This window comes from Phaethon aethereus (assembly GCF_964289735.1).
Source record: "Phaethon aethereus genome assembly, chromosome: 4".
NCBI lineage: Eukaryota > Metazoa > Chordata > Aves > Phaethontiformes > Phaethontidae > Phaethon > Phaethon aethereus.
In genome coordinates this window covers 74,732,725-74,759,964 of record NC_138578.1, presented here as the reverse complement: position 1 = coordinate 74,759,964, position 27,240 = coordinate 74,732,725, and the positions used below count along the sequence as shown (strand labels likewise).

The following is a 27,240-nucleotide window of genomic DNA, read 5'->3' as shown; positions in this document are numbered from 1 at the left end:
GCTATCTAATAATCCCACTTCAATGGAGTTTCTTTGGTAAGATTATTTTTGTAAGATTCTTGACTAGAAATTAATTGACCTTGAGATGTATGCCTATGTCTCTTGCTCCCAGTTATAGACTGTATATTGCATATCTGGGCTTCTAACTTTGATGCCTCAGGTAAGTGTTCAAAATTCAGTGGAGGACGTTTGGGGATCAGAGCTGAAGAAATTTATCTATACCAAAAGCAAAGATGAGAGTGGACTTCGCTATCGCAAAAGAGACTTTGCCTCTTCAGGTGTCTTAACCTGCTTAATAGGTTCTAGCTCTGACATGAAACGTCATACAGCGTTCACTCCCAGATTGTGAACCTGATGGTAGGTGCAGAGCCTAAAGCATTTTTGAAGAGTTCGGAGGAAAGATGACTGAATACTGGATCCTGGGTAGCAGACAAAGGCATTTGTTTCCCTTGCTTCCTAGGTGTCAGACTCTAAAAAGGAGTAGAGTGTCATCACCCCTATTCCCTGGGTTAGCATTTTCTGTTAGACCGATTTGGACACTTGTGCAGTGTGCAGAATTTTTTACTTTTTTCTACATTTTTACTTAACTCTATTCTACATAATGGCCATGTTGGATGAGACTTAAGGCAACCTAGTTATTGGTAGTTCCTTATTTGTCATGTAGAGAACGTTTATTTCTAGAATAGGAGAAATACTGCTCCTTTACTTTCCAAGGAAAACTAATATGTTCAAAATTGCAAACATTTTAAGCACTATTATAAATTTACTTTTTGAAAAAAGAGTTGAAAATTTGTTACCATCGTACATTTTCTAAGAATGTTCAGACTTTTTTGTGGTCTGATACTTTCAAGAAGGAATCAGAATCGATACAACAAAAGCAAAAACTGAGAAACATTCTGCCAGTTCAGAATCTGCAAGTGCTTGTGCTGTTCTAATTTTAGTTTGTAAAAAAACCTGATTTAGTCAATGTACTGTGAGGATTCTTGCTACCATCAGCACAGGGAGAATGAGTTACAACCCACAGTGTCAGAAGTTTATTTTAAGAGATTTTTTTTAAAAGGGAAAGAAAGGGACTACTACAGAGGTGGTGATTTACAGTGGAAAAGTACTTGATACAATGTGTGTAGTTCTAAATACTTCTGTTTGGGAAAAATGGGAGTGCCTCAAGTGTGAATAATAGACCGAATCTAACCAAATATTTTAAGAAAGTTGCGTTAGAGTTTTCTCACACTTTTACGGTGGTGCTAAATACTGAATGTGTTATATCTTGGTTTAGAAGAAACATTGGATGTGTGTGGATAATGATGTCCAGGGAAAATGCTGCTGAAATTTCATGATGAGGTTGAGTTTTGTTCCTAAACAGGTAGTTACTAAAAACAGTTAACATGGATCTTTCTCTGAAGAGTTTCCAACTCAGATTTGTCCTTTTTGGTACTTTGTTTCAACAGGTAGCTAATGGGTAGATACAAACAGAGAAACTAAACACTTTGAAAGTTCTGAAATGGACATCTTGAGGTTGTAATGCTGTTGAGATAAGAGAGGATGCATGCCGAATGGCTGATGAAGTGGAAGGATGTGTTGCTGCTACAGTCACAGTGCTTTGTGTGCATTGCTTATGTCAGCTAGCCTTCTGGATGGGAAGAAACCTAGATGTCAGATTTATTAACGATAATTTAGTGGAAGGTGACCAACTGATATTTAGGGCTTTCAGGATTCTTATTTTTACAATTCAAATTACAGTAAGTTCATTTTACAGGAAGATACAGAGAGGACCCAAATTAATGTTCTTGCAGTACAAGCTATAACTTCCTTGGTGCTGAGTGCAATGACAATACCTGTTGCAGGCAATCCAGCAGTTAGCTGTTTGGAACAGCAGCCCCGCAACAAAGCTTTAAAAGCTCTGGACACAAGGTATTTTTTTACTTGCTCTAAAATGCATAAAAGTTATACTTGTGATTAATACATAATTACAACTGCTTAATCTAGCTGTAGCAACAATATGTATAGACTGTATTTTCTAAGCAAGGGTGTATACGGGTGGATCTGTTTACATAGAAGTTACATGGACTTAGCATCATGAACCTGCTGAGTTAAAAGACAATATCTGAAAAAGACAATATCTTATTAAAATCTAGTAAACAGTGTGCAGAATGTACTTCTCAACATTTCTCAGTTTTGGCATCCCTGATAATGAAAATAAGCATAGACACATAACGTTGTAGAGTAAGCTAGTCAGACTTGCACAAAAATGTTAAAGGGAAAATCTGCTTAAATTGATTTCTTTTGGGCTTTCAGGTTTGGGAGGAGACTAAGTATTATCAGGGGAATTGTTGAACAGGAAATCCAAGCAATGGTATCTAAGAGAGATAATATTGCTACTCATCACTTATACCAAGCTTGGGACCCTGTTCCATCACTTTCTCCTGCTACTACAGGTAAGTACCTGTGTGTGGGGAGAAGGGGACAGTGAATTTATTTTACATTTAAAAACCAGGAAAGATACTCTTAGGAATTTATTTGAAATCCAGTTTGCAGGCAATGAAGCCATGTTCACATCTACTTTGCTATGCATGCTTTAAAAACTTGTCTTCTGTTTTGTAACAGGTGCTCTTATCAGCCATGAAAAACTCTTACTGCAGATCAATACTGAACGAGAAATAGGAGATATGGATTATAAACTGGGACAGGTTTGTTAAAACCTTAACTTTGAACTTGACTTCTAGTATGTTTTTTCCAGTTTGTGAAAATCCAGTTAAGAGGTATTGCTTAACAACAAATGTAAACTGAAAGCCTGAGTGATGCAGGGTAGATCATAACTGGGTGATTCCTCTCAGCCAACTGTCCCACCTCTCATGGAATTTTTGCTTGTGCGTGTGAGGTCTACCCATGAGCCATTTACTAAGTTGTACTTTTCAGCCTTGTGTGTTAAAGAGCCCTTGTAGTGTTAGCTTCCACTTTAACTGTTGGATTTTAATTTGATACTGCATACTTGCAGTAGTCCTTAGGAAATGAAAAATCGCTGGACATAAATTAAACAATGTTTTAATTTTAAATAAACCCAGTGTAGGGACTTAAGTTTCACTGGATGATGTTAGTTGGAAAGTTAGCACTACATACAGTGAGTTAAAAAATAGTCCTTATCCAGTTATTTATCTCCTTGAAAAATTAATCTTTATATAAATTACATATAAGTTTTAAATGTAATACTTGTTTCACTATTTCAATAGTATGTATTAGTGAAAAAAACTTAAATACTAAACTCAGATAACATTTTTCTTGAGGAATCTTTTGCATAGGGAAGACTAAACGATCATTTGTCTGTCTGTAGGTGTCTGTATGTTCTCTTGAGATTCTAAATGGCTTGAATTTGCAGGTTTACAGACCCTACACGTTTTTTACAAAAACTGTTAAGTCTATAACAATACTAGGCATATGACATACTGCTTGAAAAATAAATAAATGTGGGTATATATTTGCTTAACATGGAAAAAAATTCTATGTAAGGGTTAATTTTTGGTCCAAAAAAAAGTCTTGAGCTATGTAAAATAAGTAACTTTAGAGGAAGAAGTAATATCTGTATTGAAACACAGGAAGTGCTGATTTTGTTTTGGAATCTTCAGACAGATCATTTGTGAAATACCATCAGCAGGTTATTGTTCTCAAACTTTAATTTTATAAGGAAAACTTAAAAAAGAGCGAAGAAGTTCTTTGTAGAGAACTGTTTATCTAGCCTGAGTCAAAGGACTTGAAATCTTAGTCTTGTCTGGTTTCAGAAGAAAGGTTATATTGCAGTCAGATATGCTGTTTTATGGTTAGTGCGTGCTTACAAGTTATAGCCAGATGCTACTTTCAGCATCACCTGTATTGCTCTACCAAGCACAGTGCTGCTGTTTTTGCTGTGCCATACAGTTTAAAGTGAGTAAAACTAAGATGTTGAAAAAGGTTAAAATAAAAGGAAAAAATACTGCGTGACGTGCAGTTCATGTAAATGTTATTTGAGGCTCTGTGTTTGTTGCCTGTCATTTAAATAAGGAACATATTGGACTTCTAAGATTTTATACTCTTGACTACAAGGATGTTAAATGTCATGCTTTTCTATTTTCCTTATTTTTTCTTGTTTTTCATGTTGCAAGGTCTCGATACACTCGATATGGTTAGGAAATAACATCACTCCATTGAGAGAAGAAGAGTGGGGTGAGGATGAAGAAGATGAGAATGATATACCTGCTCCTTCCTCGCCACCAACCTCTCCTGTTAACACCAGGTGTCTTCTTTTTTTTTCTTGTCTCTCCTTTGACTTAGCAGTAAGCTTTTATCTCTTTGTGCTGAGTTCAGTAAGCTGGCTTTACGGATTGGATGCTGGTAAATAACTATTATTTCAAATCAAGTACTTCAGCAGGGCTTAAGAACAGCCATTTTAACACTTACTTATTGTGCCTTGCAGGAAACACCGGGCTGGTGTAGATATACATTCTTGTTCTCAATTCTTGCTTGAACTGTACAGTCAGTGGATATTGCCATCAAACCCTAGCAAGAGAACACCAGTCATTTTGATTAGCGAAGTGGTGCGATCAGTAAGTCTAAACTGTTATTCAGAGTTGTAATGGAGTATTTGTTACCAAATATTCAGAGCTAAGCAGCTTTTGTAAAGCATCTTTTAATATGTGGGAAATATGATTTTTCTTGGCAGTGCTATTATATGGGTAGTGCAGAAATATAACTTGAACAACTACAACATTATACTATTTTAAACTATATAGGCATTTGTATTGCATATTCTGCTACTACATTACAAACACTTTATTGTCACTTAATGATAGTATTTTACTTGACTACTTGCTAAAGTAGTCAAGTAAAAGACACAAAGTAGATTTCAGGATTTTGCTTATCCTATCTCTTTGTAACAAAACAAAGATGGATTAAATTGCCTATTGAAGTGTAGAACCAAACATAAAGAACACAGGTGTGCAATGTGTCTTGATAGCCATTATTCACTACTATAAGAGACTTAAAATTAAACTCTCCTTGCAAGAGAATATGTATTGTGTGTTGTGTGATATCTTAGTACATTGTAAATGGCAATGTTTGTTCATTTTCCAGACTAACTATAGTGGATTTGGTTTGGTAAACATGTTGGAAAAAAGGACCATTTGAAGGCAGTTGTTATCAGAGATGAATGGTGGAATTAATTCTGGACAAGTTAACAACAGTTATTGCAGACATTTGAGTTAATGTTTACTCATTTAATAGATTGATAGAGGAATCTTTTGCTGACAATTATAACAGAAGGGAAAGTCAATTTTTGTCTGTCTGCTAATGGGCTTTTTTATATTCAATTCTGTGTACAGCTTCTGGCAGTATCGGACTTATTTACAGAAAGGAATCAGTTTGAGATGATGTATACAACATTGACAGAATTGCGAAAGGTGCATCCATCAGAAGATGAGATTCTTGTACAGTATTTGATACCAGCCACTTGTAAAGCTGCTGCTGTTCTTGGAATGGTAAGAAATTCTCATGGGAACTTGTTGCAAATTCGTGAGTGTCTGGGTTAACTCGTTCTTAGCTTCTGCTGCAAAATCTGATGTACTTGGTAAGAGCGTTTTGTCCCTAAGAAAATCCTTTAGCTGATCTGTATGCCTGTAAGAAGTAATAGGATATGTATTCTGGGCTTTCAGAGGTTGCAAACATCATCTCCAGTTGCCCTATATTCAAACAGAAACATTGTTTAGTTTGGGGTTTTTTTGAGGTTTGAGCTTAATTTAATGTGCTTTTTGGATTATCTTATTTGTTTGTTACCTTTGTCCTGGACTCATTTGTTACATTTCCGGGCAGAAATGAGGACTGTGGAACAGCCAATGCTAGATTTGTGTTACAGGTGAATGGCTATAATCTCATGAGAGGCTGGGGCAGTGCATGTGATGAATGTGTAGTGTGATAGTCAGGTATCCCTTTTCTTTCCCCCACTTTGCTTTCCTCCACTGCATTGTTCTGTATTTAGGGAAAGAACATTAGTAATGCAAGTTATTTAATGAAATATGTTGCTCTAAATCTGTAGACCAGAGAGCAGTAGTATTTTTCAACGGACATTTCAGAGTGCAAATATTTAGGAAAAAAATTACAAATTCTTTTGGAAGGAGTTAGTATTTCTAGAAGCTCTCTCTAAGACTAATAAAAAACTCTCTGTGTAACAGTGATAAGAAAAATTTTGGAAGACTTTTGGGATAGAGCTTCCAGTAGCTATTGTAACAGCAACTGTGCAAAGGAAGGATGTGAAAGTAATGCCAAATGTGCAGAAGCAGTTTAGAGATCAGATTATTCTGACTAGGCTGTAATTTCCCACTCAGTGAACACCTTCTTGCAAGAAAGCAGCTGAATATAACAGGTTAGTGGGAGGGGAAGAAAACGTTAATTCCGTCAAGGGTTGCTTGTTGTCCTGTGCTCAGTTATGGAGAAAATCTGCTTAAAAAGAGCAACTAGAGAGCCCAAACTGTAAAACTGGCCTGTGTTGGGATCACCCTGCACGGCTCGACCTTAAGGAGAAGGAGCTGTGGCGTTGATCTGCACGGCTCGACCTTAAGGAGAAGGAGCTGTGGCACTGAGAAGCTGGTGAACAGCTGGATATCTGCACGGCTCGGCCTTGAGGAGAAGGAGCTGTGATAAACAACTAAGAAGAAGCGAGGAAAACAGGAACACCTGCAGGCAGTGAATCCTGACTGTGTGAGAGGCGTGTGGACAGCGCGTGATATTTTGTATATAGCCAATTGCAATACTGTGTGTAACAAGCTGTAACCAATCATGAGTGTGTGCGCAGTGACTAAGCGAAAATTATGATATATATTGGAGTCGGACAAGACAATAAATGGCTTCGGAATATAACTCTCATAGAATTGTGAAGTCCATCCTCCTCCCGCAGGCCTGTCTCTCAGATACTTCATGAATGCAAGGACAATGCAAAACAAACACCTTCTATGAAATTCTTAAAACAGATTGTAAGAAAAAGACTTCTCAAATCTAACAGTTTAGAATAGGTTTTGCATATTCCAGTACATTTTTGTACTTTGATAACAGGGAGTAAAGTACCTGATACGAGCTTGATGTTTGAAGACTAAACGTAGAACCACAGAATCATTTAGGCTGGAAAAAACCCTTAAGATTATAGAGTCCAACCCTTAACCTAAGACTACCAAGTCCACTAAACCATGTCCCTAAACACCACATCTACATGTTTTTAAATTAGCTCCAGGGATGGTGACTCAACCACTTCCCTGGGGAGCCTGTTTCAATGCTTGACAACCCTTTCGGTGAATAAATTTTCCCTGATATCCAATCTAAAACGCCCCCGGTGCAACTTGAGGCAGTTTCCCCTCATCCTATTGCTTGTCGTTTGGGAGAAGAGACCAACATGCACCTTAATAAAATCCCCTTTCAGGTAGTTGTAGAGCGCGGTAAGGTCTCCCCTCAGCCTCCTCTTCTCCAGACTGAACAACCTCAGTTCCCTCAGCTGCTCCTCATAACACTTGTTCTCCAGACTCTTCACCAGCTTTGTTGCCCTTCTCTGGACACGCTCCAGCACCTCAACATCCTTCTTGTAGTGAGGGGCCCAAAACTGAACACAGGATTCAAGGTGCAGCCTCACCAGTGCCGAGCACAGGGGTACAATCTCTTCCTGGGTCCTACTGGCCACACGATTTCTGATACAGGCCAGGGTGCTGTTGGCTTTCTTGGCCACCTGGGCATGCTGCTGGCTCATATTCAGCCAGCTGTTGACCGACATCCCCCAGGTCCTTTTCTGCTGGGCAGCTCTCCAGCCACTCTTCCTCAAGACTGTAGCGTTGCATGGGGTTGTTGTGACCCAGCATTTAGCCTTGTTGAACCTCGTACAGTTGATGTTGGCCCATTGATTCAGCCTGTCGAGATCCCTCTGTAGAGCCTTCTTACCCTCAAGCAGATCAACACTCCTGCCCAACTTGGTGTCATCTGCAAACTTACTGAGGATGCACTCAATCTCCTCATCCAGATCATGAGAGTGATCATGGAGAGAAGGATGCGTAGTTCTGAGTGCCAGTGGTCTCAGAACAAATAAATGCAACGCTGTACTATGAGTTGAGTGGATGGCAAGGTATTCTTTTTGGATGCAGACTATAAGCATCTACCAGTCAGCTTCTAGAGGGAAGCATCCTTTATGGTTAGCTGGAAGGCCAGAAAATTCCAACCATCCAAGTCCTATATGTAGAGGATTCTTACTAGTACATGCTATTGATTGAACTAATGCTCATCTTGGGTTTTTTTAGCTTTAAATCATGAGATTACTTTTTACAGGTAAGATAAAGTAGCGTTAGCATTAGTTTACTAGTTAATCTGCAAGTCATCTCTTATCTGATGATATTAATCTTGTGACATACGATTCAAAGGAGTTTTAAGCAAGACTCTGGTTCATGCCATATTCTCTGCTCTTTAATTTGTTCCAAGTATTTCCAAATGACAGGATTCACCAGTATTGAACCAGTGTTGACTTCTAATGAACACTCTTGTTGGATGTATTAGGATAAAGCTGTGGCTGAACCAGTAAGTCGACTTCTGGAATCAACCCTAAGAAGTACCCATATGCCAAGCCGGATTGGAGCTCTGCATGGAGTTCTTTATATCCTTGAGTGTGACTTGCTTGATGAGACAGCAAAGCAACTGATTCCAACTATCAGCGAGTATCTGCTCTCCAATTTGAGAGGAGTGGCACAGTAAGACTCTTCTCCCTTTTCCCCACCCTGAACTGTTGCATGCTTATGTGTGAACAGAAGAGCTCTTTATGGATTGCTGTTGTCAGTGTGTTTTAGAGCAGGCCGTTGTATCAAACAGGTTTTTGGCATTTCATTGAAATCTTGCGAATTAAGCTTATCAGCCAATTTTAGGTTTGATTAACGGAAACACAAGAATATTTGAGGGTGAGGAAACTGTTTGATAGCTCAAGTCTGTTGTCTCTTTGGTAAATTGTGTTCCCTAAACCTTATTTTTCTATCAGAAGGCACACTCTTTAAAGACTTGCAGGATCAGTAATGAAGTTTTTCTCCTAAATAAGTCAGGCAATGATAGCTTCTAATTACATTGCTGAAAAATTTCTGGTGTTGCACTGCATTTCCATGATAACCAGTGCTCTCTTATGGCATCTTGTTGATACTTTGTGTGATTTTTAAAGAATGCATAAATATCATGTGAAAAAATACTTAGTGTTTCTAAGGATTGTTTATATCGTATCTATTTGTGACTTAGACAACTTTGATGTAAGTGACTACTAGTGTTTTTGCTTATTTACAGTTGTGTGAATATCCATAACCAACAGCACATCTTGGTGATGTGTGCAGCTGCTTTCTATTTGATGGAGAATTACCCACTTGATGTAGGGCCTGAATTCTCTGCAGGAATTATACAGGTATGTTGTGATGCCTTCAATCACAGGTGGTCATGTAGCCTGGGATAACCACATAGCTATCTTTAACACTTAACTTCATTATTGTGGTGTAGGTATGATTTTGGGTTTGGTTTAGTCAGGTTTTCTTAATGCCTGATGCAGTTCTATACTAGCTGCCGTGGTATGGTGGTAGAAGATGACCTAAATACACCTCAAAAAACAGGCAGTTGACTCTTTTCTTTATTTCAGATGTGTGGAGTCATGGTGTCTGGAAGTGATGAATCAACGCCATCTATTATTTATCATTGCGTCCTGAGAGGATTAGAACGACTCCTTCTTTCAGAGCAACTTTCTAGGCTGGATAGTGAATCGCTAGTTAAACTGAGTGTTGACAGAGTGAATGTGCAGAGCCCCCACAGAGCAATGGCAGCGCTTGGATTAATGCTGACTTGCATGTACACAGGTATTTACTTTTTTTAAACCTTTCATGTGCTGAGAGACTTAGCTTACCAACAGTTCTAATTTTCTTCATTTATTTTTGTTAACAAGGATAAAAAGGTCTTATTTTAGCATTCACAGTAAATTTATAACAAATTATTTTGACTTAGGAAAGGAAAAGATCAGCCCCAGTCGTAGCACAGATGGAAATCCTGCTGCTCCTGACAGTGAATCTGTGATCGTAGCTATGGAACGAGTATCTGTCCTTTTTGATAGGTAAGAGGATAAAACATGTGTAATGGGGCACTAGGAGGGAAATGATTCTGCTTGGCACTGTGGGGTCACTTCTGTCTTTGACGGTTCTAATATTTAATTAATGATGTTTCTCTGCTTACCATTGCTTAAAATTGATACTTCTAGTATACACAGTAACACTGATGGAACTGCTGAAGGCAGCACAAATGTACAGGAATGTAAATGGAAAACAGACATGTCCTAACTGATACGGTGTTGCACAAACCATAATACTTTATAAATGTATTTCCAGCTCCCTTCAGGTCAAACTCTTAAGCACTTTTCAGGATGTCTTCTGCATAATCAAGGATATAAATCCAGTTTATGGGAAATAATCTTTCAAACCACCCTAAGAGTTTAAAACCTTTTTCCCCTTCCCCCACCAAAGTGTTGCTCTTTCCAAGGCTGTTAAGTAATTGTAGTGGAAGAGTACAGTGAAACTTCTGTATTCACATGGAACTCATTTAATGGAAATATTTCAAGACCTTTGTTCTGATCTGACAATCCCAAGCTGTCTTAAGTGAGCATAGCATGTTAGATTTTGCATAGTAGTTTGTGGGATAATGGTTTACATTTTTCAAAGTGTTCAGTGGTTTTTCCATAAAACTGGATGAGGGTTTCACTTCTGCACTCTGAGAACAGAAGTAGAACAGTGCTTGAGTGCTTTTGAAAATAGCACTCCAAGGAGTTAGTGGAACAAACATGAATACTATAAGCAGAAAATAACTTTTGCAGGGAATAATCACAAGATGCTAACATGATCGTGACACATCAACAGGTGCAGCCTTTATTAGGAAGATTTTCCAATCAGTGTTATTTAAGTAAAATTGTCTTTAAGTTGGAGTATCTTTTCCCCTCCTTAAAGTGCAGTGCAACTTGCTTTTCCTGTTCAAAATATTGGTCATCCTGGTCTTTAATAAAAAAAATGCAAAGATGTTATTAATGGAAATGAGTGTTCTGCTTATAAATGGTCTTTTCTCTGATAACTAGGAGCAGTGATCTCCCTGTCCTTTTTTGTTCTTGTTTATTTTTTTTAGCATTCCTGTTATTAAATCTTGTCTCTGCAATTCCAAGCTTCAAAAAATGTTGACTATTTTAAGAGGGGAGGGGGAACACACAACACCTGTAAAAACTTCTAATAGTTTTGATAGACCTCTTTGGGTAGACTGTTAGAGTAAGATTAGATGAAGACTTTTTTGCCTATCTAGATATGAAAGTAAAATGTTCTTTGTATTGCCAACTAAATTGGAAAAGAACAAGATATTTACTGGAATTCAATCATAAAATATGTTCCTTATTTTTTTCAGGATCAGGAAGGGATTTCCTTTTGAAGCTAGAGTGGTGGCTCGGATCCTTCCACAGTTCCTTGATGATTTTTTCCCCCCACAAGACGTAATGAATAAAGTTATTGGAGAATTTTTATCCAATCAGCAGCCTTACCCGCAATTCATGGCAACAGTAGTTTACAAGGTAGTGTTTATTTTTTTTTTAAACATTTCAGAAGATTTCTAAATAACTGACAGCTAAATTGGAGGGGCAAATACCAATTTTGTTAGATCTAACAAACCAGTTGCAGGGATTGAGCTGTACTGCTGTGAGCTTTGTCTTGCAGGCAGCATGGAGGGCCAGAATCACCATGTCACTGATAATAGGAAAATAAAGAGAAAATTAATAGTTGTGATCCTCAGACTCTTTAGATATCAAGGAGCCAGACCAGGTCATCTGGCCTTGTGAACTCTACAGTCAAGCCCCTGTGGACTCAGTTGGGCTTCTGGGTATTTTGCTCTTCAGCACCTACTTGCTGGACTCATGTGTCACTTGAGAGTGCATGTGTGTGCCATGTTTGATCTATGAAAATAGAGCCACCAGACAAGTCTTGCATTTCTGTATGCTTACTTCAGTTTGGCACAGATGTCATGAGTCCAGCTGGATCCTGACTTACTTTCATGCAGAATCTCTTTGTGTAGGCATTGTGTTCACTAATTCTTTAGACTCAGAGTTGTCTCCAGGAATCTGTTTTGTGAACCTCAGAGCTTTGTAGCTGGAGAGAACCTTTACAACAGAAACTAAACTTCCCCATGTCCATCTACCATACCTTATGTAAAATATTTTTGCAGGTATTCCAGACCCTACATAGCACTGGACAGTCCTCAATGGTCCGTGACTGGGTGATGCTGTCTCTCTCTAATTTCACACAAAGAACACCTGTGGCAATGGCGATGTGGAGTCTTTCCTGTTTTTTTGTCAGTGCTTCCACCAGTCAATGGATTTCAGCAATGTATCCTGAAAAGACTGAATGTGTGCCATTTCTGGGTAAATGCAGTGATTCTGTAAAGGACATCAATAGCCTTGAAGGATAAGAGTACAAGTTTAACACACAAAAAAAAGGCAGAGTAACTGCAGTTGGTAGTGGTGTGTATCACTTTGTGCTATTGGTGCCTCAATTTTCAGGGGAAAAAAGAAGATTTCATAAACAGAGAATGAGAACAAAGTCATCTTATAAACTACTATTTTAAGATCTATTCCTTGTTACTATGCAAAATGATAGGGCAAGTCCTTACTTTGAAGGACTTTTTAAAAGCTTCATGAGATAGGTTTGCAGTGACCCTTAAAAGCTTTGTTTTATATTCCTTCTGCAAGATAAAAGGTATTTTTTTAAAAAAAGAACAAACTCAAATTAAAGAAAATTATCCTCTGCATACATACTGTATTTTGCAAGTGTTGCCCTGCAAGTGCACTGCAGTAGCAGTGACCTTTGGCAATGGAATGACATCAGCCAAATAAGTTGGCACACCCAAAAGACATAGGTGGTATCAGTACTGTGTTTATTTAAGAACAAACAAGCAGAAAAATAACTGTTGCATTTCATGACCAGGCAAAAAAGCGGCCATATGTCATGTTTGAAACTTCTTAATGACTCTTAATCTCAGCAGTGCTCTTTGGCTATCAGCAGTTGCAACTGAGTTGCTGATTGCACTATTTGCTCCAGTGGATAAAGAAAACTACTGCTAGATTAAAATGAATTTCTGGGGATAAGAAATTGTGTGAAGTTAATGAAGAAATAGAAGTTCTGTAGTAGCAGTTTAATTGCTACATGACAGTATTTTGCACTCTAACATCATTGGTGAATGCAAAAATACACCATTTTATTGGAGAACAGTGTTTAAAACTGCTATACCAAAAGATGAGCAACTTCTGTCATATCACGACCTTAACCTGTATTTCAGTCTTCCACATATTATCAGCAGAATGGGAAAATCGGAGCAAGTGGATGTTAATATCTTCTGTTTGGTGGCCATAGACTTCTACCGACATCAGATAGATGAAGAATTAGACCGGAGGGCCTTTCAGTCGGTGTTTGAGGTGGTAGCATCTCCAGGAACCCCATATCATCGCTTACTAACTTGTTTGCAAAATGTCCACAAGATCACAGCATGTTGAACATCCTGATGTGTAATGGAGCTGCATGACTAGTGTTGGAATCTGATATGAATTATGGGGAATGCAAGATCAAGAAGGTATCTGGGGTTGCATTTGTGATAAATAGGGACCTGTCAGTTTTACTTTCAGAAGGCATGGACAAGTGCTCTGCAGCACTGGAAACCGCCTGAAAAGTCTACTGTAGTTCTTGTTGACACCGGGCACCTCACAGTGGAAAGAAATATGTCACTGTTTTTCAGGTGGTGTTTGGGACTAACCTGAGACACATTTACTAAATTGTAAAATACGAGCAAGTAATACATGCAAGGTAACTGGCATTTTTCTTCTTCCTAATGTTCAGCTGAAGCCACTGCGGTGCAACGGTAAGAAACTGAGAGAAAGACTGTTATTGCAAGCTGCAGTCATTAGAAAACTTCATAATTTTATGTACCTGTATATACTGTTGTGTAGTACAGAATAGAAATTGCTTCCTAATGTCTCTCCCAAACAAGGAAAAGAGAAAATGGCTTTCATGATTTATACTTCCAGCATGTAATTCCTCTCTCTGGACTTCCTGATATCCTGTGGTGTATGTGTTGGTGATATCAGAGATATAGTGCACATACGTAACCACACTTTTTCCTTTTTTCTTCTCAGGACTTAAAATTTGAGTACAGTATATCAGTAAAAGAAATTTTAACTTAAATATTTCTATATCATGTACAGTATGTAAAATTGTAAGATGTGTGGTGCATGAACTGTGCTATAATTTGAGATGAACAGAAGCCACGCTACTGAATGTCTTGACATCTGTATTGTCCTCATTTTTTTTCCCTTGTGTTTTGAATTCATGTTTCTTTTGGAAATCCATCTTAATGTACAGATTACATCTTGTTTTGCATCTCAGTTTAAGAAAAAGTGCTTTAAAACTTGAATACGTTGATTAATTTGTCTTGAGAGACTGTACTAAGGAGGCATTCTTGTGATCCGCTTTTACTGTAGCTTCTTTTGAATACCTTTATTTTGAGACAATGATAAAAGAGAGGACTAGTTACTCTGGATCAGCCTTTTGTATACTTAAAATGCTCTTATTTGCTGCATGGCATTTTAAGAGGCAAAATGGTGCAAGCTCCCCAGTAGTCAATAACCATTTGACCTTTCCTAACTGAGACCATGGAGTCATCTGGATTCAAGCCACTCTCATGTAAACGAATTTATGCTAGCAGTTAAGAATCAGAAGGCTGCTGTGGTCTACTTTGGGACTGGCTAAGGTGTTAGATTACACAACCTCTTTTATTACCTGTTGTATACATAATGCTTTAGACACAAACAATACAAATACAAATATCCATGAATTTCAGGACACTACACAGGGATAGATTTAGCTTTTACTCACCACCCAGGGAACCCCATTGATTCCTAAGCATTACATGGGGAAATGTAGCGCAGCATTTGTCTTTAGTTGTAATTGTTATAATTCTTCAATTACAGAGAAATGATACCTTGGTTCTCAGTCACATCCTATATTTAACCTTTTTTCATTTTCTGATCACACCTTTTGGTGACACTTGGAAAAATAAGATAGTGTTGTCAGGAGGAGCGTGTACTGTATGTATTTCTGTATATAATGTATATGTTGAAATTATACACGTGACAACATTTAATGTATACAGATGTGTATATTTGTATTTATTAAACCCATGTATTTAAGCGAATTCCAATCTAGACCAAAAATTGTTGCTTCTGCCCATAAATTGATTACAAAGGAATTGTCCACTGGTGTCACTTCCTTTTAGAAGCTGATAGAGGAAACTGATAGTATGGGCAGTAGAAACAACTGTAGATGTTGCTGTATTTAGTGCTCTACAGATCTTACTATCTAGAGCAATTATTTCTGCCCTTAGTTGGGTTACTTTTCTTTCTTGGGCCACAGCACTGTGGTGATTTTTAAAAGAAACTGAACGGGAGTTCAGAAAAAGGTTTAATAAAATAGATGCTGTTTGAAAGTTTTTGAGTTATATTGGAAATATCTTAATTCTGGTAAAAACTAATTCAAGGCAGTGAGATATAACACCCTGTACTTTCATTAAGGGTAGTGTAGATCACTTGTCCCTTTTGTAACCACCAATAATCGTTTTGTACTGTAAACCCACACACCAGTCAGTTTTTGTATGATATATAGTTTAAGTGAAGATATTTTTGTAAGCTATTTTCCAAAATTTAAAATAGATTTTAATATATTTTTTAAGCATCAGGTTAGTCATATTCTCGCCATATAACATTATATGTTGTGTTACAAACTGTTAAATTCTTAATTTTAAGCTCCTCATGATTAACACAGAATAGCTGGTTACTTTACCTTGGGATCACAGGAGCTAACCCCTTTCTGAAACTTTCCAAACCAATTTGTGAATTGCCATAGAATCTTTCCAGCCAGTGAGTTATACATTGAATTAAGCAGTCAGCATGACTGGATGAAAAAAGTCAAGATGTGACAGACCCCCTTCCCCTAAATGCCCGTTGCTGGCCTTCAGGCAAATAATTGCGTTGCCCCTTTCTAGTCAAGCTTTAGAGCTGATGCAGTCAGTTCTAACCTCACACAGATTCACTGGTAGTAATAACTCCATCTGTGTTAACCTCTGTTGGAGATTTGTCATAGTATACCTCCTGAAACATGTGTCCTAAGTGTCTAAAGAAGGCCACCTCCTCTTAGGAAATTCTCGGTGACCTGAAGGGAATGTAACTTAAGGGTCTTCCTAGTGTGGATACACACACCAGTAGTGCTTCAAATCTAATGCAGCACACTTTCCTGTCTACTTCCTAGACACACTTTCCCCACCCTCATTTCTTCTGGAGTGAAAGAATTTAAAATCACTCCTACCTGCTTCTAGTGACAAGAGCCAAGAGGTGTGTGATGGGGACAGTAACAGCAAAACAATGGCCACCAAGAAATACTGATGTTGGATTTAAGGAAAAAAAATAAATCACTTGTCCCTTGAGATTGACTTAAGGCAAAGTTTTATTTCATAGAATGTTTTTAAATTGCTGTAGACAGAAAGCTAATTCTGAAAATCAGGCTGTTCAGTTTTTCATTGAGAACAAACTAGAAATATGTTTTGGCTTAAGATTTACATTTGGTGTCCTGGCTGACCAAAGCAAACACTTTCTTTAATGTGCTCTGCAGTGGAACTGGCTTCTTTACAGCCTTGCAAGATTAGAGGTATGGCATGATTGGGAGCATACTTAAGACAGATGAATGTTTAAAACTTCAGTTACTATTTAGTTGTCAAAGAACCTACTTTACTAAATCTATAATGTGGCCCTCCTTTAAGAACACTGTATGCTAGCCAACTTTTTATAAATAGCTTTTGGGCCAGCTACCCACTGGCCCCATTAAATAAAGTTCGATTGCATTTCATTTCAGCATGCCTCCTCCCTTGCACCAAGTGCAAGAGTGGGGAGCTGGAAACTACAACCCATTGTAAAGCAGTTCTTATTTGTGGGAATTGAAGTATTTTCTTTACTGTTTATGTTCTTTGCCAGTTGAAACTGAATGTGAGCTTACACTTATAAAGATGATTTAAATATACTCAGATGTCATTTCTTGCTTAAAGCATCTAGTAAATGATTGTGTATTACTTTTGCTTTGGTAGGAATGCCTTCTCAGCACCGAGACACTGCTTTTTTTTTTTCTTAACCATCAGCAGCATTCCTAAAGCACTGAGTAATGAATGAACAGATTTAGATCAAACGAAGCAGGGAACAAGTGGAACCTTTTTGGTTAAAAGTTATTTGTTGATATTTAATAGATTTGCCTTAAGAGCATTCTGTCTCACCATTCTCCTTTTTAAATGGCTGTTAATTTTATATAGCAGATAAGGAGGTTGTGTCAAAAACACTGCAAAGACAGTTCTCCAAGAGCAGCAGACCTGGTTTGTCTTAAGATTTTTGTGGCGCTGTCACAGCCAAGCATTTATGCTTCTGAAATAAAAGAAATTTTAGGGTATAATGAGCAATAAATATAGCAATAAGCAGTTTAATTAAATTTGGTCATTCAGGATGTTACCCAGTGGTTGAAAGGGATGGGGTGGGAGAAAAAGGGGAACGGATTCAAGTACATTAATTTCATAAAGCAGACTTTTTCCATGTACAATCCCAACTAAACTTTCTACTAAAGGTAGAAGTTAACTAAGTGACAATGGTTTTGCTCTTACTTTTAAAACCATTTTGGTTAGAAGGATACAATTGATGAAAGTTACAAGAGAGCAAAAGTACTTTGTTAGTTTTTAGATAGTTTAGTTATTTTAAAGTGAAAGCAAGCTGCTGTAAGAACTAGAGTAAGCAATGTAGCAAAACTTTGGGGAAGTCCAATATGCTAATTTTACCTAATACTGAGATTTCAGGTGAACTCTTTGTGCATGCTACCTTAAAGTATCCATTGAAAATCTTCAGAATCCCACAGTCATACCCAGGAGAGCTTCTATCTGTCCTATGTCAAGTTTTAGCTGTATTCAAGTTAACTGGGTATAAATGCTGCAGAGCATTTGTGAAGCATGCGCTGCTTTTTGTCATGTGCATTTTGTGTGAGCTTATCATTCCCATCAGTCTGTGTACGCGTACCATCAAGTTGGATCAACCTGACCAAGGATAAGGTAAACGGCATGTGACACACACCCTATGGTGCTGTCTTGTATAGTTTAAGGGCAATGATGAGCAAAAGCTTGGAGCCCCAACCCCAAAAGCAATTGTACTCAAAGGAAAAGGAAAGCATATAATTTTAGATGTATGTTTAAGTTTAAAAGAAAAAATAAATGCTGAAAATACTGCACACTGAAACGAAAAGAGAAAATAAAATATAACTATTACTGTAAGTGATTTTTCTCTGGTTATTTAAAAAAAGGTCTTGATGCACTCTTACTACAGTTTTTTTCCCCAGTAACTCTTCTTTTCAGCAACTATCAAATATGGAGTATTTTTAAAATATGCAAGAATACTTGAACTCTCTGCAAATCACAATCACAAATTCACAATCACAGTGCTGTTTGCAATTAGCAGAGAAGTATCACAGTTGAGCTTCTAATTGTATCTGATAGTCATGCTTGCCAAAACTTCTCTCGGATTCTAGATGAGATCAGAAAACGTGAAATTTAAGTGTACAGCTGTATTTGTGAATGAGGGTGTATTTATCTGCAGTAGTCCTGGGGGGGGATAATGTTACAGGAGAAGAAATGGTTTAACTTGCCTAAGCTTGGCTTCCCAGCTGTTAGGCTTGCATCTTAAAAGAAATTTCTGGGTGGTCCTGCTGCTGAACACTGGAGGATCTCTTGCAGTACTCAACTGCTCAGAGACATCTTGTTTTGATTAACTTTGCAGTTGCTCGGCTGTTCTCTGGAAATTCTGGAATAAGCTTTAAAGTAGTAGCTTAATGTACAAAGCACGTGCTGGTTTCATTCTTAGTCAAAATAATTTTTTTATATCTTGTTTTTCCACGTCAGCGTTAGCAGCACATGATCAGCCACTCTTGTCACCTTTTAATTTAGCCATGGAGCCAAGGAACAGAACGGTACTGTGGTAAGTTTCTTTGTCTTCAGAATTGAAGACTTGTTTGAATAATGAAGTCTGCATCTTTTTGTCACTCAGAAGAATACCCATTTAACTTATGGAAAGTTTATCCCTAAAGATTAATTGCCAGGCACTGGGAGATGAAGCATTGCACTTGGAAGACTAGAACTTTTTAACTTAGTGTAACTTTTCTACTTTTCCCACTGCCTCTCCTGTCCCACATAGGTATTGTTTTGTTTCTTCTTTTTAGTCAGTGCAGCTGTAAGAGTATTGCAGCCATCATTTTGGAGCTGGCTTGGCTCTACCCCAGTTACAAGACAAAAAGCTTTGATTGCTTGTAGAATTATACCATAATTATTCCGTAACCTTTTGCAAAACTGTTTGAAGAGATGAAAAGATTTGTAACTTGTACGTTTGTTAAAAAGTTGGAAGTAGGAACATGAAAAAATTTATACAGTATATAGGATGATATTTTCTGAGCCAAACCTCCTGCTCTTCTATTGCAGCCATAATTCTGCCTTAATTTTGTTTCTGTTCTTTCCCATGGCATATACATCCAAGTATGGCAGAGTAATCCTTACCCCAGGTGCTGTTTTCATATCCTTCAAACTGCAAATGTCGTGGGGAGATTTTGATCGAGTGCAACCTGATTGTTTTACCTCATTATTTACATTTTGGAGTTCTTTCAGGCTGCAGTGTTCGGGCTCCAAGCAAAATGCATCCCTGAGGGTTGGGTTTGACCGTGCCCCAGATGCCTACAGAGTTGTGAGCCAGGTTAAGTCAGACCATTTAAATAGTATGTTTTTGCTAATCTAGCTTATCTTGAATTATGCGCACTGTAAAACTTCAAGTCAGCGTTCCTCAAACTTGAAATAACGTACCCAAATGAGAAAAATGAGTTTTCTACCCCTTTTGCCCCTTGAGAAAGAGGGACTGTGTTTTCATCCCTATCTTCCTGTTAAATGGCTCTAGGATTGAAGTATATGTCTTGTCATCCAATGGAAATGCAAGCATAAAGCTTGCTAACTTAACTTTTCTGTTCTTGATATGTCGTGTTAATGTTGACATTTCAAATACCGTATCTGGCATTTGATTTAACATCTATCAAAATAACAATTCATCTTTTAACTTTTGTTTCAGGCAAGTTTAGGCAGATATTCTTTTAATTATACTTTGTTCATACTCATTTTTCTTTGCCTTCATAACTGCTTCAAACTAATGCCATTTTAAACAAACACTGGATACTGGAGAGCTGGGAGGAATTTTTAAGTGCTTTCAAGGCATTTGATCCTTGCATCTCTTGGCATTGTGGCTTAAGCTTGTTCCTTCTCCTCCTGCTGCCTTTCCTCTGCCCTGACCCCTGGAATTAATATTTCACCTAGCTAATGCTTTAAAATAAGAGTCGTATGTCATCAGTAGATTGGTACGTGACTAAATAACTGAAGACAAGACTGAGTGATCCAAAGTATCTGGAGTTTATGAATGAATTGTAGGTCCTGAAGAAGTGAAACTTAAGAAGGGGACTGAATAAATCTGCAACTTCTTAACACTTAATGTAATAAACACCTGAACAGTCTTCTTAGATTATCTTCATCAGTATCAAAGTCAAATGCTTTCACAAATGACATTTCTGTTTGTACTTTTGCTTCTTTATTGCTTTTGTGGATCTACCTGTGCTCACTTAAACAACCTATTTATATACTGCAGTCACTTAAATGTGAGCTTGTGGATAATACCTGTTTCCATTGCAGTGTGATCTAATAATATTTAAAAAGGTGAGAGGCATGATCTGGCAGCTGGGAAACCTGCAGGCATCTCTAACAGTAAAAGTGAAAGGAACCTGCTGCTTGAGAAAACATTGTCTGGGACCAAGTTACATTATCAATGGTAAAACACAGGCTTATGTTATGCTGACAGGTTAATTTTCCAGTTCTACCACTGGCCTACTGTGGGGTTTGAGAGTATCCCTGCATGGGAAAAATACAGCAAACTTGGTCTGATTCGAGTTGAGTTGTCTCAGATGGCTGGATTAAGCAAATCTATGTTCCTTAGATCCATAAAAATCCAGACTGCATAGTATACCTTTTGAAATTAATGATGAATCTAGTGGTGATGATGGAGTGTTGTAAGAAGTCATGTTGAGTTATCATGTTGCACTTGGAAAGATACGTACTGGTGAAAATATGAGGAACTCCATTTGTTGCAGTGAGATTTATAGTGCTTGAAGTTCTTTTGCATTTTTGCTGATGGGTTAAGTATCATCAAAGTGCTTATTAATTATTAACTTCTTAGTGAGGTCTGGCTCTCCTTTGTATACGCTGCTTTGTTCTCAGTTTGACTGCATTAACTCTAGATGAAACATAAATGCCAATCCCAAATTAATGGTGATTAAACTGCGTTATTCTCTGTAGCTTGATTACATGGAAAAGTTCGGAACAGGAGAGCAAATTTGATTATTTTTTCATGTATACTCAGTCATGCTTTACTGACTATAAAATCTCATGTAGACAGAATACCTTTGGAAGCTCAGTGCCATAAACAAGAATTTACCCTAAATAACAACATATTTTGAAGAGAGTTTCAAAGCCTGTCATGAAAGGTGGGCATTCATTCAAAAGAAAATGATCGAGTTGACATTTTAGCAGGACCCATAAAGAGGTAGTGATGAGGGTTGTCTGACAAGCTTGCTTTTTTTTTTTTCCTTGTGCTTTTCTGCTTTAAGCCTCCAGGACATGAAGAAGGCCACAAAAATGATCCGAGGCATGGAACACTTCTCCTCTGAGGACAGGCTGAGAGAGTTGGGGTGGTTCAGCCTGGAGAAGAGAAGGCTCCAGGGAGACCTTATTGCAGCCTGCCAGTTCTTCACGGGGGCTTATAAGACAGACAGGGACAAAGTTTTTAGCAGGGCCTGTTGTGGTAGGACAAGGGGCAATGGCTTTAAACTAAAAGAGGGTAGATTCAGTCTAGTAAACTAGAACCAAGGAAGAAATTTTTCACAGTGAGGGTGGTGAAACCCTGTCACAGGTTGCCCAGAGAGGTGGTAGATGCCCCATCCCTGGCAACATTCAAGGTCAGGTTGGACGTGGCTCTGAGCAGCTTTACCTAGTTGAAGATGTCTCTGCTCACTGCAGGGGGGTTGGACTAGATGACCTTTAAAGGTCCCTTCCAACCCAAACTGTTCTGTGATTCTGTGATGCAGGAAGCAATGACAGGATTCTGTGCAGCAGCCTGGTGTGTGCTGCATATGAGTAAAAGACCTTTTTGTCTGCTGATGGCCAGTTATGGGCAGGGAAAACTATGAATGTTTATTTTATAATTAAAACAAAATATCAAAAAATAATCCCAACCCCAAGCAAATCGGATGGTTCATTGCTGTTTGTGGCATATCATTACTTTTTCTTTGTGCAGCTTTCCCATGGATATGTATGGTCCAGACAGTTTTTGTGAACCTTGAAGATAGTATCTTCTCCTTTGAGACCAAACCGCTATGGTCCACCCAAGGACAGAGAGGCACCTATGACACTTTCAAGGACACTGGAGGACAGAGCCAGGCTGATAGCTTCTAGGTTGCTTAGAAAGGGGCTGAGAGCCTTTGAGCTTAAGAGAGGGCAGGAAATGGCCTCGTATAACATGGCTGCAAAGTACAACCCAAGGACAAAGGAATGATAGGAAGCATGAACTTCTTATTCATCTTTAGTGGCTCTGTCCACATTATGCCTGAGAATGTTTCCTGCCTGTTGTTAAAGGTTCGAGCACATTTTTCCAGTTTGCTTCCAGCTTTTGTGTTTAGTTTTCTCTGGCTCCATGGGTCTTTACAGAGCAGCAAGGAAAGAAAACACATTTTTAGTGAGCCGTGATGGCAAGATGAAGGAAGGTGGCAGAACTTGAAACTGCTTCTTAGTAGTGTTTTTCTACCCTTATAATTAGACTTTAACTTGAGTGTTCCTTTATATTCGATTATAAAAAGAATAAATACTTTATTCATTCTTTGAACTGCCATTTTCCCTGTAAATTACTACTCCAGAGTCAGCCAGAACTATCTTTATTCTTTATATACTGGTGCCTTTCATCTAGCTGAGGAAAGCAAGTGTGGTTTTTTTCTCTCCTGACAATCAAAAAAGTAAAAATTGTTCTGCTTTTTCTAGTTACAGCTGTACCTCCTCATATTGCTGCAGTTTTCTCTAGTGACAACCTGATGTTTTGAATTCTCATAGGTAATATTCTTGCATTATTTTGTTTCTCAATCGTATTCCAGAAAGTTACTTCTCTGAAAAGACATTATTTTTAAGTCATACAATTGTGATGTACCAGAGTTTAACATATGCAACATTAAGATTTATCAGACCCTGGTTGTTTCTGGTTTTGTAAACTGACCTGGTGACATAATGATTTAAGGAAAAAAAAAAAGTGCAAAAAGCTTGACTGTAGATCAGTTGTAAAGACTTGGTAGTTCACAGCTTATTCCTGAATATTTAAATGTTGCATAGTGCTTAGCAGCCCTCCTAATGATTTCCCTGACAGCAGAAGGGTTTTGGTAGGATGAAGACGGCTCCTGCCCAAAATACTTTCTGGGAAAGGGATAGTTTCTTATTCCTGTGGTATGATTTGGTTTTGTCCAATCCTAGAGCTTTTATATCTCAGCCCTATGTACATACAGTCACACCTGGGCTGAATACAGCTCTGAGAATTGCTTTATCCATGCAGTGCTGTCTCTTTGCTCTTCTCTCGCAGTGCAGGTCAATTAGAGTAGGTTGATGGCTCATGTTTCATTTGTCCCCCAGGTCTTTTTCTAACCCAGCATATACCAGTGCATGGGATTATTCCTCTTCAGGTGTGCAACTTCCATTTGTTGAACTTCAGGAGGTACCTGTTGACCCATTTCTCCAGCCTGTTGAGGTCCCCCTGGATGGCAGCACACCCGTGTTGAGCAGTACTGGGCACAGTGTTAACCCCTGGGTTATTCCCTGAGCAACTGCAATCCACTTAATGCCACTGATCACGATCCTTGGAGCCCAACACTTTAGCCAGTTTCGAGTGCACCTGATGACTGTCCACTTACCTAGCCCATACTTGATCAGTTTGTCTGTGAGGCTGTTGTGGGGAAGTGTTTCAAGCCTTGCTAAAGTCAAGATAGAGAAGTTGTGCTTCATGGAATTATAGAATCTCTGTGTTGAAAAGGACCTTTTTAAGGTCATTTCCCTCCCTTCATCCACTGACCTAATCATATCATCAAACAAAGCTCTTGGTTTGGGCAGGTATGATTACCCTTTCCTAAATCCATACTGATTACTGCCAATCACCTTCTTGTCCTTAATATGTTTGGAAATGGTTTCCAGAATTCCTTATTTCATTACTTTCCCAGGGATCAAGGCAAGGCTAAGCCTGTAGTTCCCCAGATCCTCCTCCTTGAAAATACAAGTGATGCTTGCATCCAGTCCTCAGAAACCTCCCCTGATCGCCACAGCCTCTGTGACATTGGCTGGTTCCCTCAGCGCCCATGAATGCATCCCATCACATCCTGTGGACTTGTGTATGCCCTTTTTGTTTAAATGTTCCCCAGCTTGATCGTCATCCGCTGAGGGTGAACCTTTGCTCCTTCAGTTCCATGGGTGGGACCAGGATTCCTGGAAGCAAGTTTTACCAGTGACAGCAAAGGTATAGAATACCACAGCCATTTCCCTGTCCTTTGTCAGTGGGTCCCTCACCTCATTCAGCAGTGAGCCCACATTTTCCCTTTGCCTTTTGCTGCTGATAGACTTCTAGAGGCCTTTTGTGTCCCTCAGCAGGTTCAGCTCCAGGTGGGTATTGGCTTTCCTAAGGCCATGCTTGCATGCTTGGACACGATGGCTGCAACTGGCATCTAAAACAATGTTTGTGAATCTGAAGGAAGTGTGATATGAAGTTAGGGGGAACGATGCTGAAAGCAAGCAAAAGGAGAGGTTTTGTTTCTCACTTGGCGAGCAGTTCAGCTGAAAGACTTACCAAAATTGTGGATGTTGGGATGCTAAGGGTTTAGATGGCTTCAAAAGGAGGCTAGACAAGATCAGTGAGTGCAGTACTGAGGATGATTAAGTTCACAAGAAGCACATCTGTCTTGGGAAGTCCCTGAGCTGTGAACAGTTGAAGGCTGAGAGAACGCTTTGGGAAATTCTCCTATATGCTTGTTCTGCTTTTGTACACATCTCCAGGTGACCATTCCCAGCTTTTGATAGAGAAAGGACACTGGTCTTGGGCTTTTTTTTCTGACACAGTAACATCTGGCTCATTTGTGCTTGACTGAGAGTGAAAGTTTGGATATCTAGGAAGCCCTTTCAATTCTTTGTTCCTTTTGGTTTCAAAATTGAAACAATCTTAATTTCCCTAGAGGTTTCCTTTTTGATTTGTGTATTTCCACCTCTGCAGTGAGTGTATCTTGGCCAGTGATAGAGGCAGTCACATAGTGCTGGTGTCAAGATGCCTCAGGCCCCTTCATGCTAAACGTTGTCCATTATACATCACTGAAATGTGTGGAGCTGAACTGAAGTTTGGCCAGTTCAACTTTGTCAGCTGGAAGAGGAGGAGGTGGGAGAATTGCACATCTAAACATATAGCTGTGCCTACTAGAACACTTTTCTGTAGCTGTAAAACTTTTTTTTTTTTGCTGATCTGGCTTCTTTCTTTCAGAAACATAAATGCTAAACTGCTGTGAGGGGCTTGTTCTAGGAGGGAATGTCTGCTGGCATGTCTAGATCTGCAAGCTCTTTTTATTATGGACCAAGAACAACACGAGGCTACAGCATTAGTGAAAGGGAATTTAGAGGATTATTTTTCAGGAGAATGTTCTGGTATAAGACTTCTCTGGAACTTGCATAAGGGAATATATATGAAATTTTCATAGCTACAGCTAGATTCATGCCTAAATTGAAAGTCTTTGCAGTTTGTCCAACAACCAAAAGCTATCAAGGATCCAGAAGGCAACATAAGCGCTCATGTGTGTGCTGGCCTGGACAACACGATGAGACATCTTTTTCCTCTGGTCACAATCAGCTTTTCCTCTGGTCTTCCATCATGTGCGTACTTTGGATCTGTAACAAGATTCCGGAGACCAACTGCAAAGCAAATCAGGGTATGTCAAAATAAATAAAATTTTAAAAAGCAAGGATGATATCATGACCCTTCAAATACATTTTTATGTCAACTCTGAACAAAGTGATGTTTTTGCAGAGTCATCCCTTCTCCACAACATTTTGCACTATATTGGACAAGTGCTTTGGTTCTCATTTTCCTATCAAAAACATGCTTTTATTATGATTTTAGTACTGAACGAGGATGTCAAAACCAGCCTTTTCTTGTAGTAATTGTGAAATGAAACCCAGGCCAAGCGTGGCCCCCTCGGTAGAGCTGCGAGCTGTATGTCCAGCTGCTACCCATGGCACCCACCAGCCACACGGACCTCTCACCCGAGGAAGGGTATCGTTCGAGCCGGCATGGATGCTGCCTTTCGGGCGTGGGGAGAGAGAGGCTGTCAGGGGACTAACGGTGGCAGATAAAAACCTGAATTCGCAGCCAGGTTCTGAAGTGATCTCTTCTCGAGGTAAAGGCTTTTGTAGCTTTTTCACTTAACTTTGAGCACTCCTGCATTTTCTCTCACACGGTTTAGCTTTGACTTTCTTCTCCTTATCTGTCACTAGAGAGTAATTGTCCCTTTCATAAGGACCTTACTTTAACCTTGAACAGCAGTTCCTATGGCACCCGATGTGCATTATGTACTATATATACTGATGAAAGAGCGAGGTACAGTCCTAATGTCGTCTTTGATGTTTTCTTTTTTTAATCTGTTTCAAGGAGCCCATTCAGGTGGGACATGAAAGCTTTCCCAATTATTATAAAGCTCCTTGTGAAATGTTTTTATTTGAAATATAGATTCATGTTTATAATGGTAGGGAAAAAACACAGTCTTGACAGACTGAAGCAGCAATATCTGAGCTGTTACCAGTGGCTGTTATCTATCCTCTCTCCTAGATCTAAATTTGAAATGGGTATTCCATTATTAAATGCATACGGAACCTGTCAATCTGGGGGATACCCGTGTATCTACTTCACTGGGGGTTTTTGCAGTATGTGGTAACTTGTGGACGAAA

General features: G+C 38.7%; 1 protein-coding gene across 1 annotated transcript in view; it reads left to right on the top strand.

Moving 5' to 3' along the window:
- HTT (huntingtin) overlaps positions 1 to 13,587 on the top strand; it is a gene marked incomplete at its 5' end in the record, with an annotated part of 84,664 nt that extends 71,077 nt beyond the window's left edge. Inside the window, 13 exons of the mRNA XM_081999762.1 lie at positions 1,757 to 1,911; positions 2,296 to 2,435; positions 2,605 to 2,687; positions 4,134 to 4,264; positions 4,445 to 4,574; positions 5,349 to 5,504; positions 8,548 to 8,738; positions 9,313 to 9,427; positions 9,656 to 9,869; positions 10,015 to 10,120; positions 11,446 to 11,608; positions 12,256 to 12,416; positions 13,366 to 13,587. Of these exons, the coding sequence (XP_081855888.1) occupies positions 1,757 to 1,911; positions 2,296 to 2,435; positions 2,605 to 2,687; positions 4,134 to 4,264; positions 4,445 to 4,574; positions 5,349 to 5,504; positions 8,548 to 8,738; positions 9,313 to 9,427; positions 9,656 to 9,869; positions 10,015 to 10,120; positions 11,446 to 11,608; positions 12,256 to 12,416; positions 13,366 to 13,579 (1,959 nt within the window). The 3' untranslated portion in view covers positions 13,580 to 13,587. The remainder of the gene's footprint in view (positions 1 to 1,756; positions 1,912 to 2,295; positions 2,436 to 2,604; positions 2,688 to 4,133; positions 4,265 to 4,444; positions 4,575 to 5,348; positions 5,505 to 8,547; positions 8,739 to 9,312; positions 9,428 to 9,655; positions 9,870 to 10,014; positions 10,121 to 11,445; positions 11,609 to 12,255; positions 12,417 to 13,365) is intronic.
- Positions 13,588 to 27,240: the final 13,653 nt, after the last annotated feature.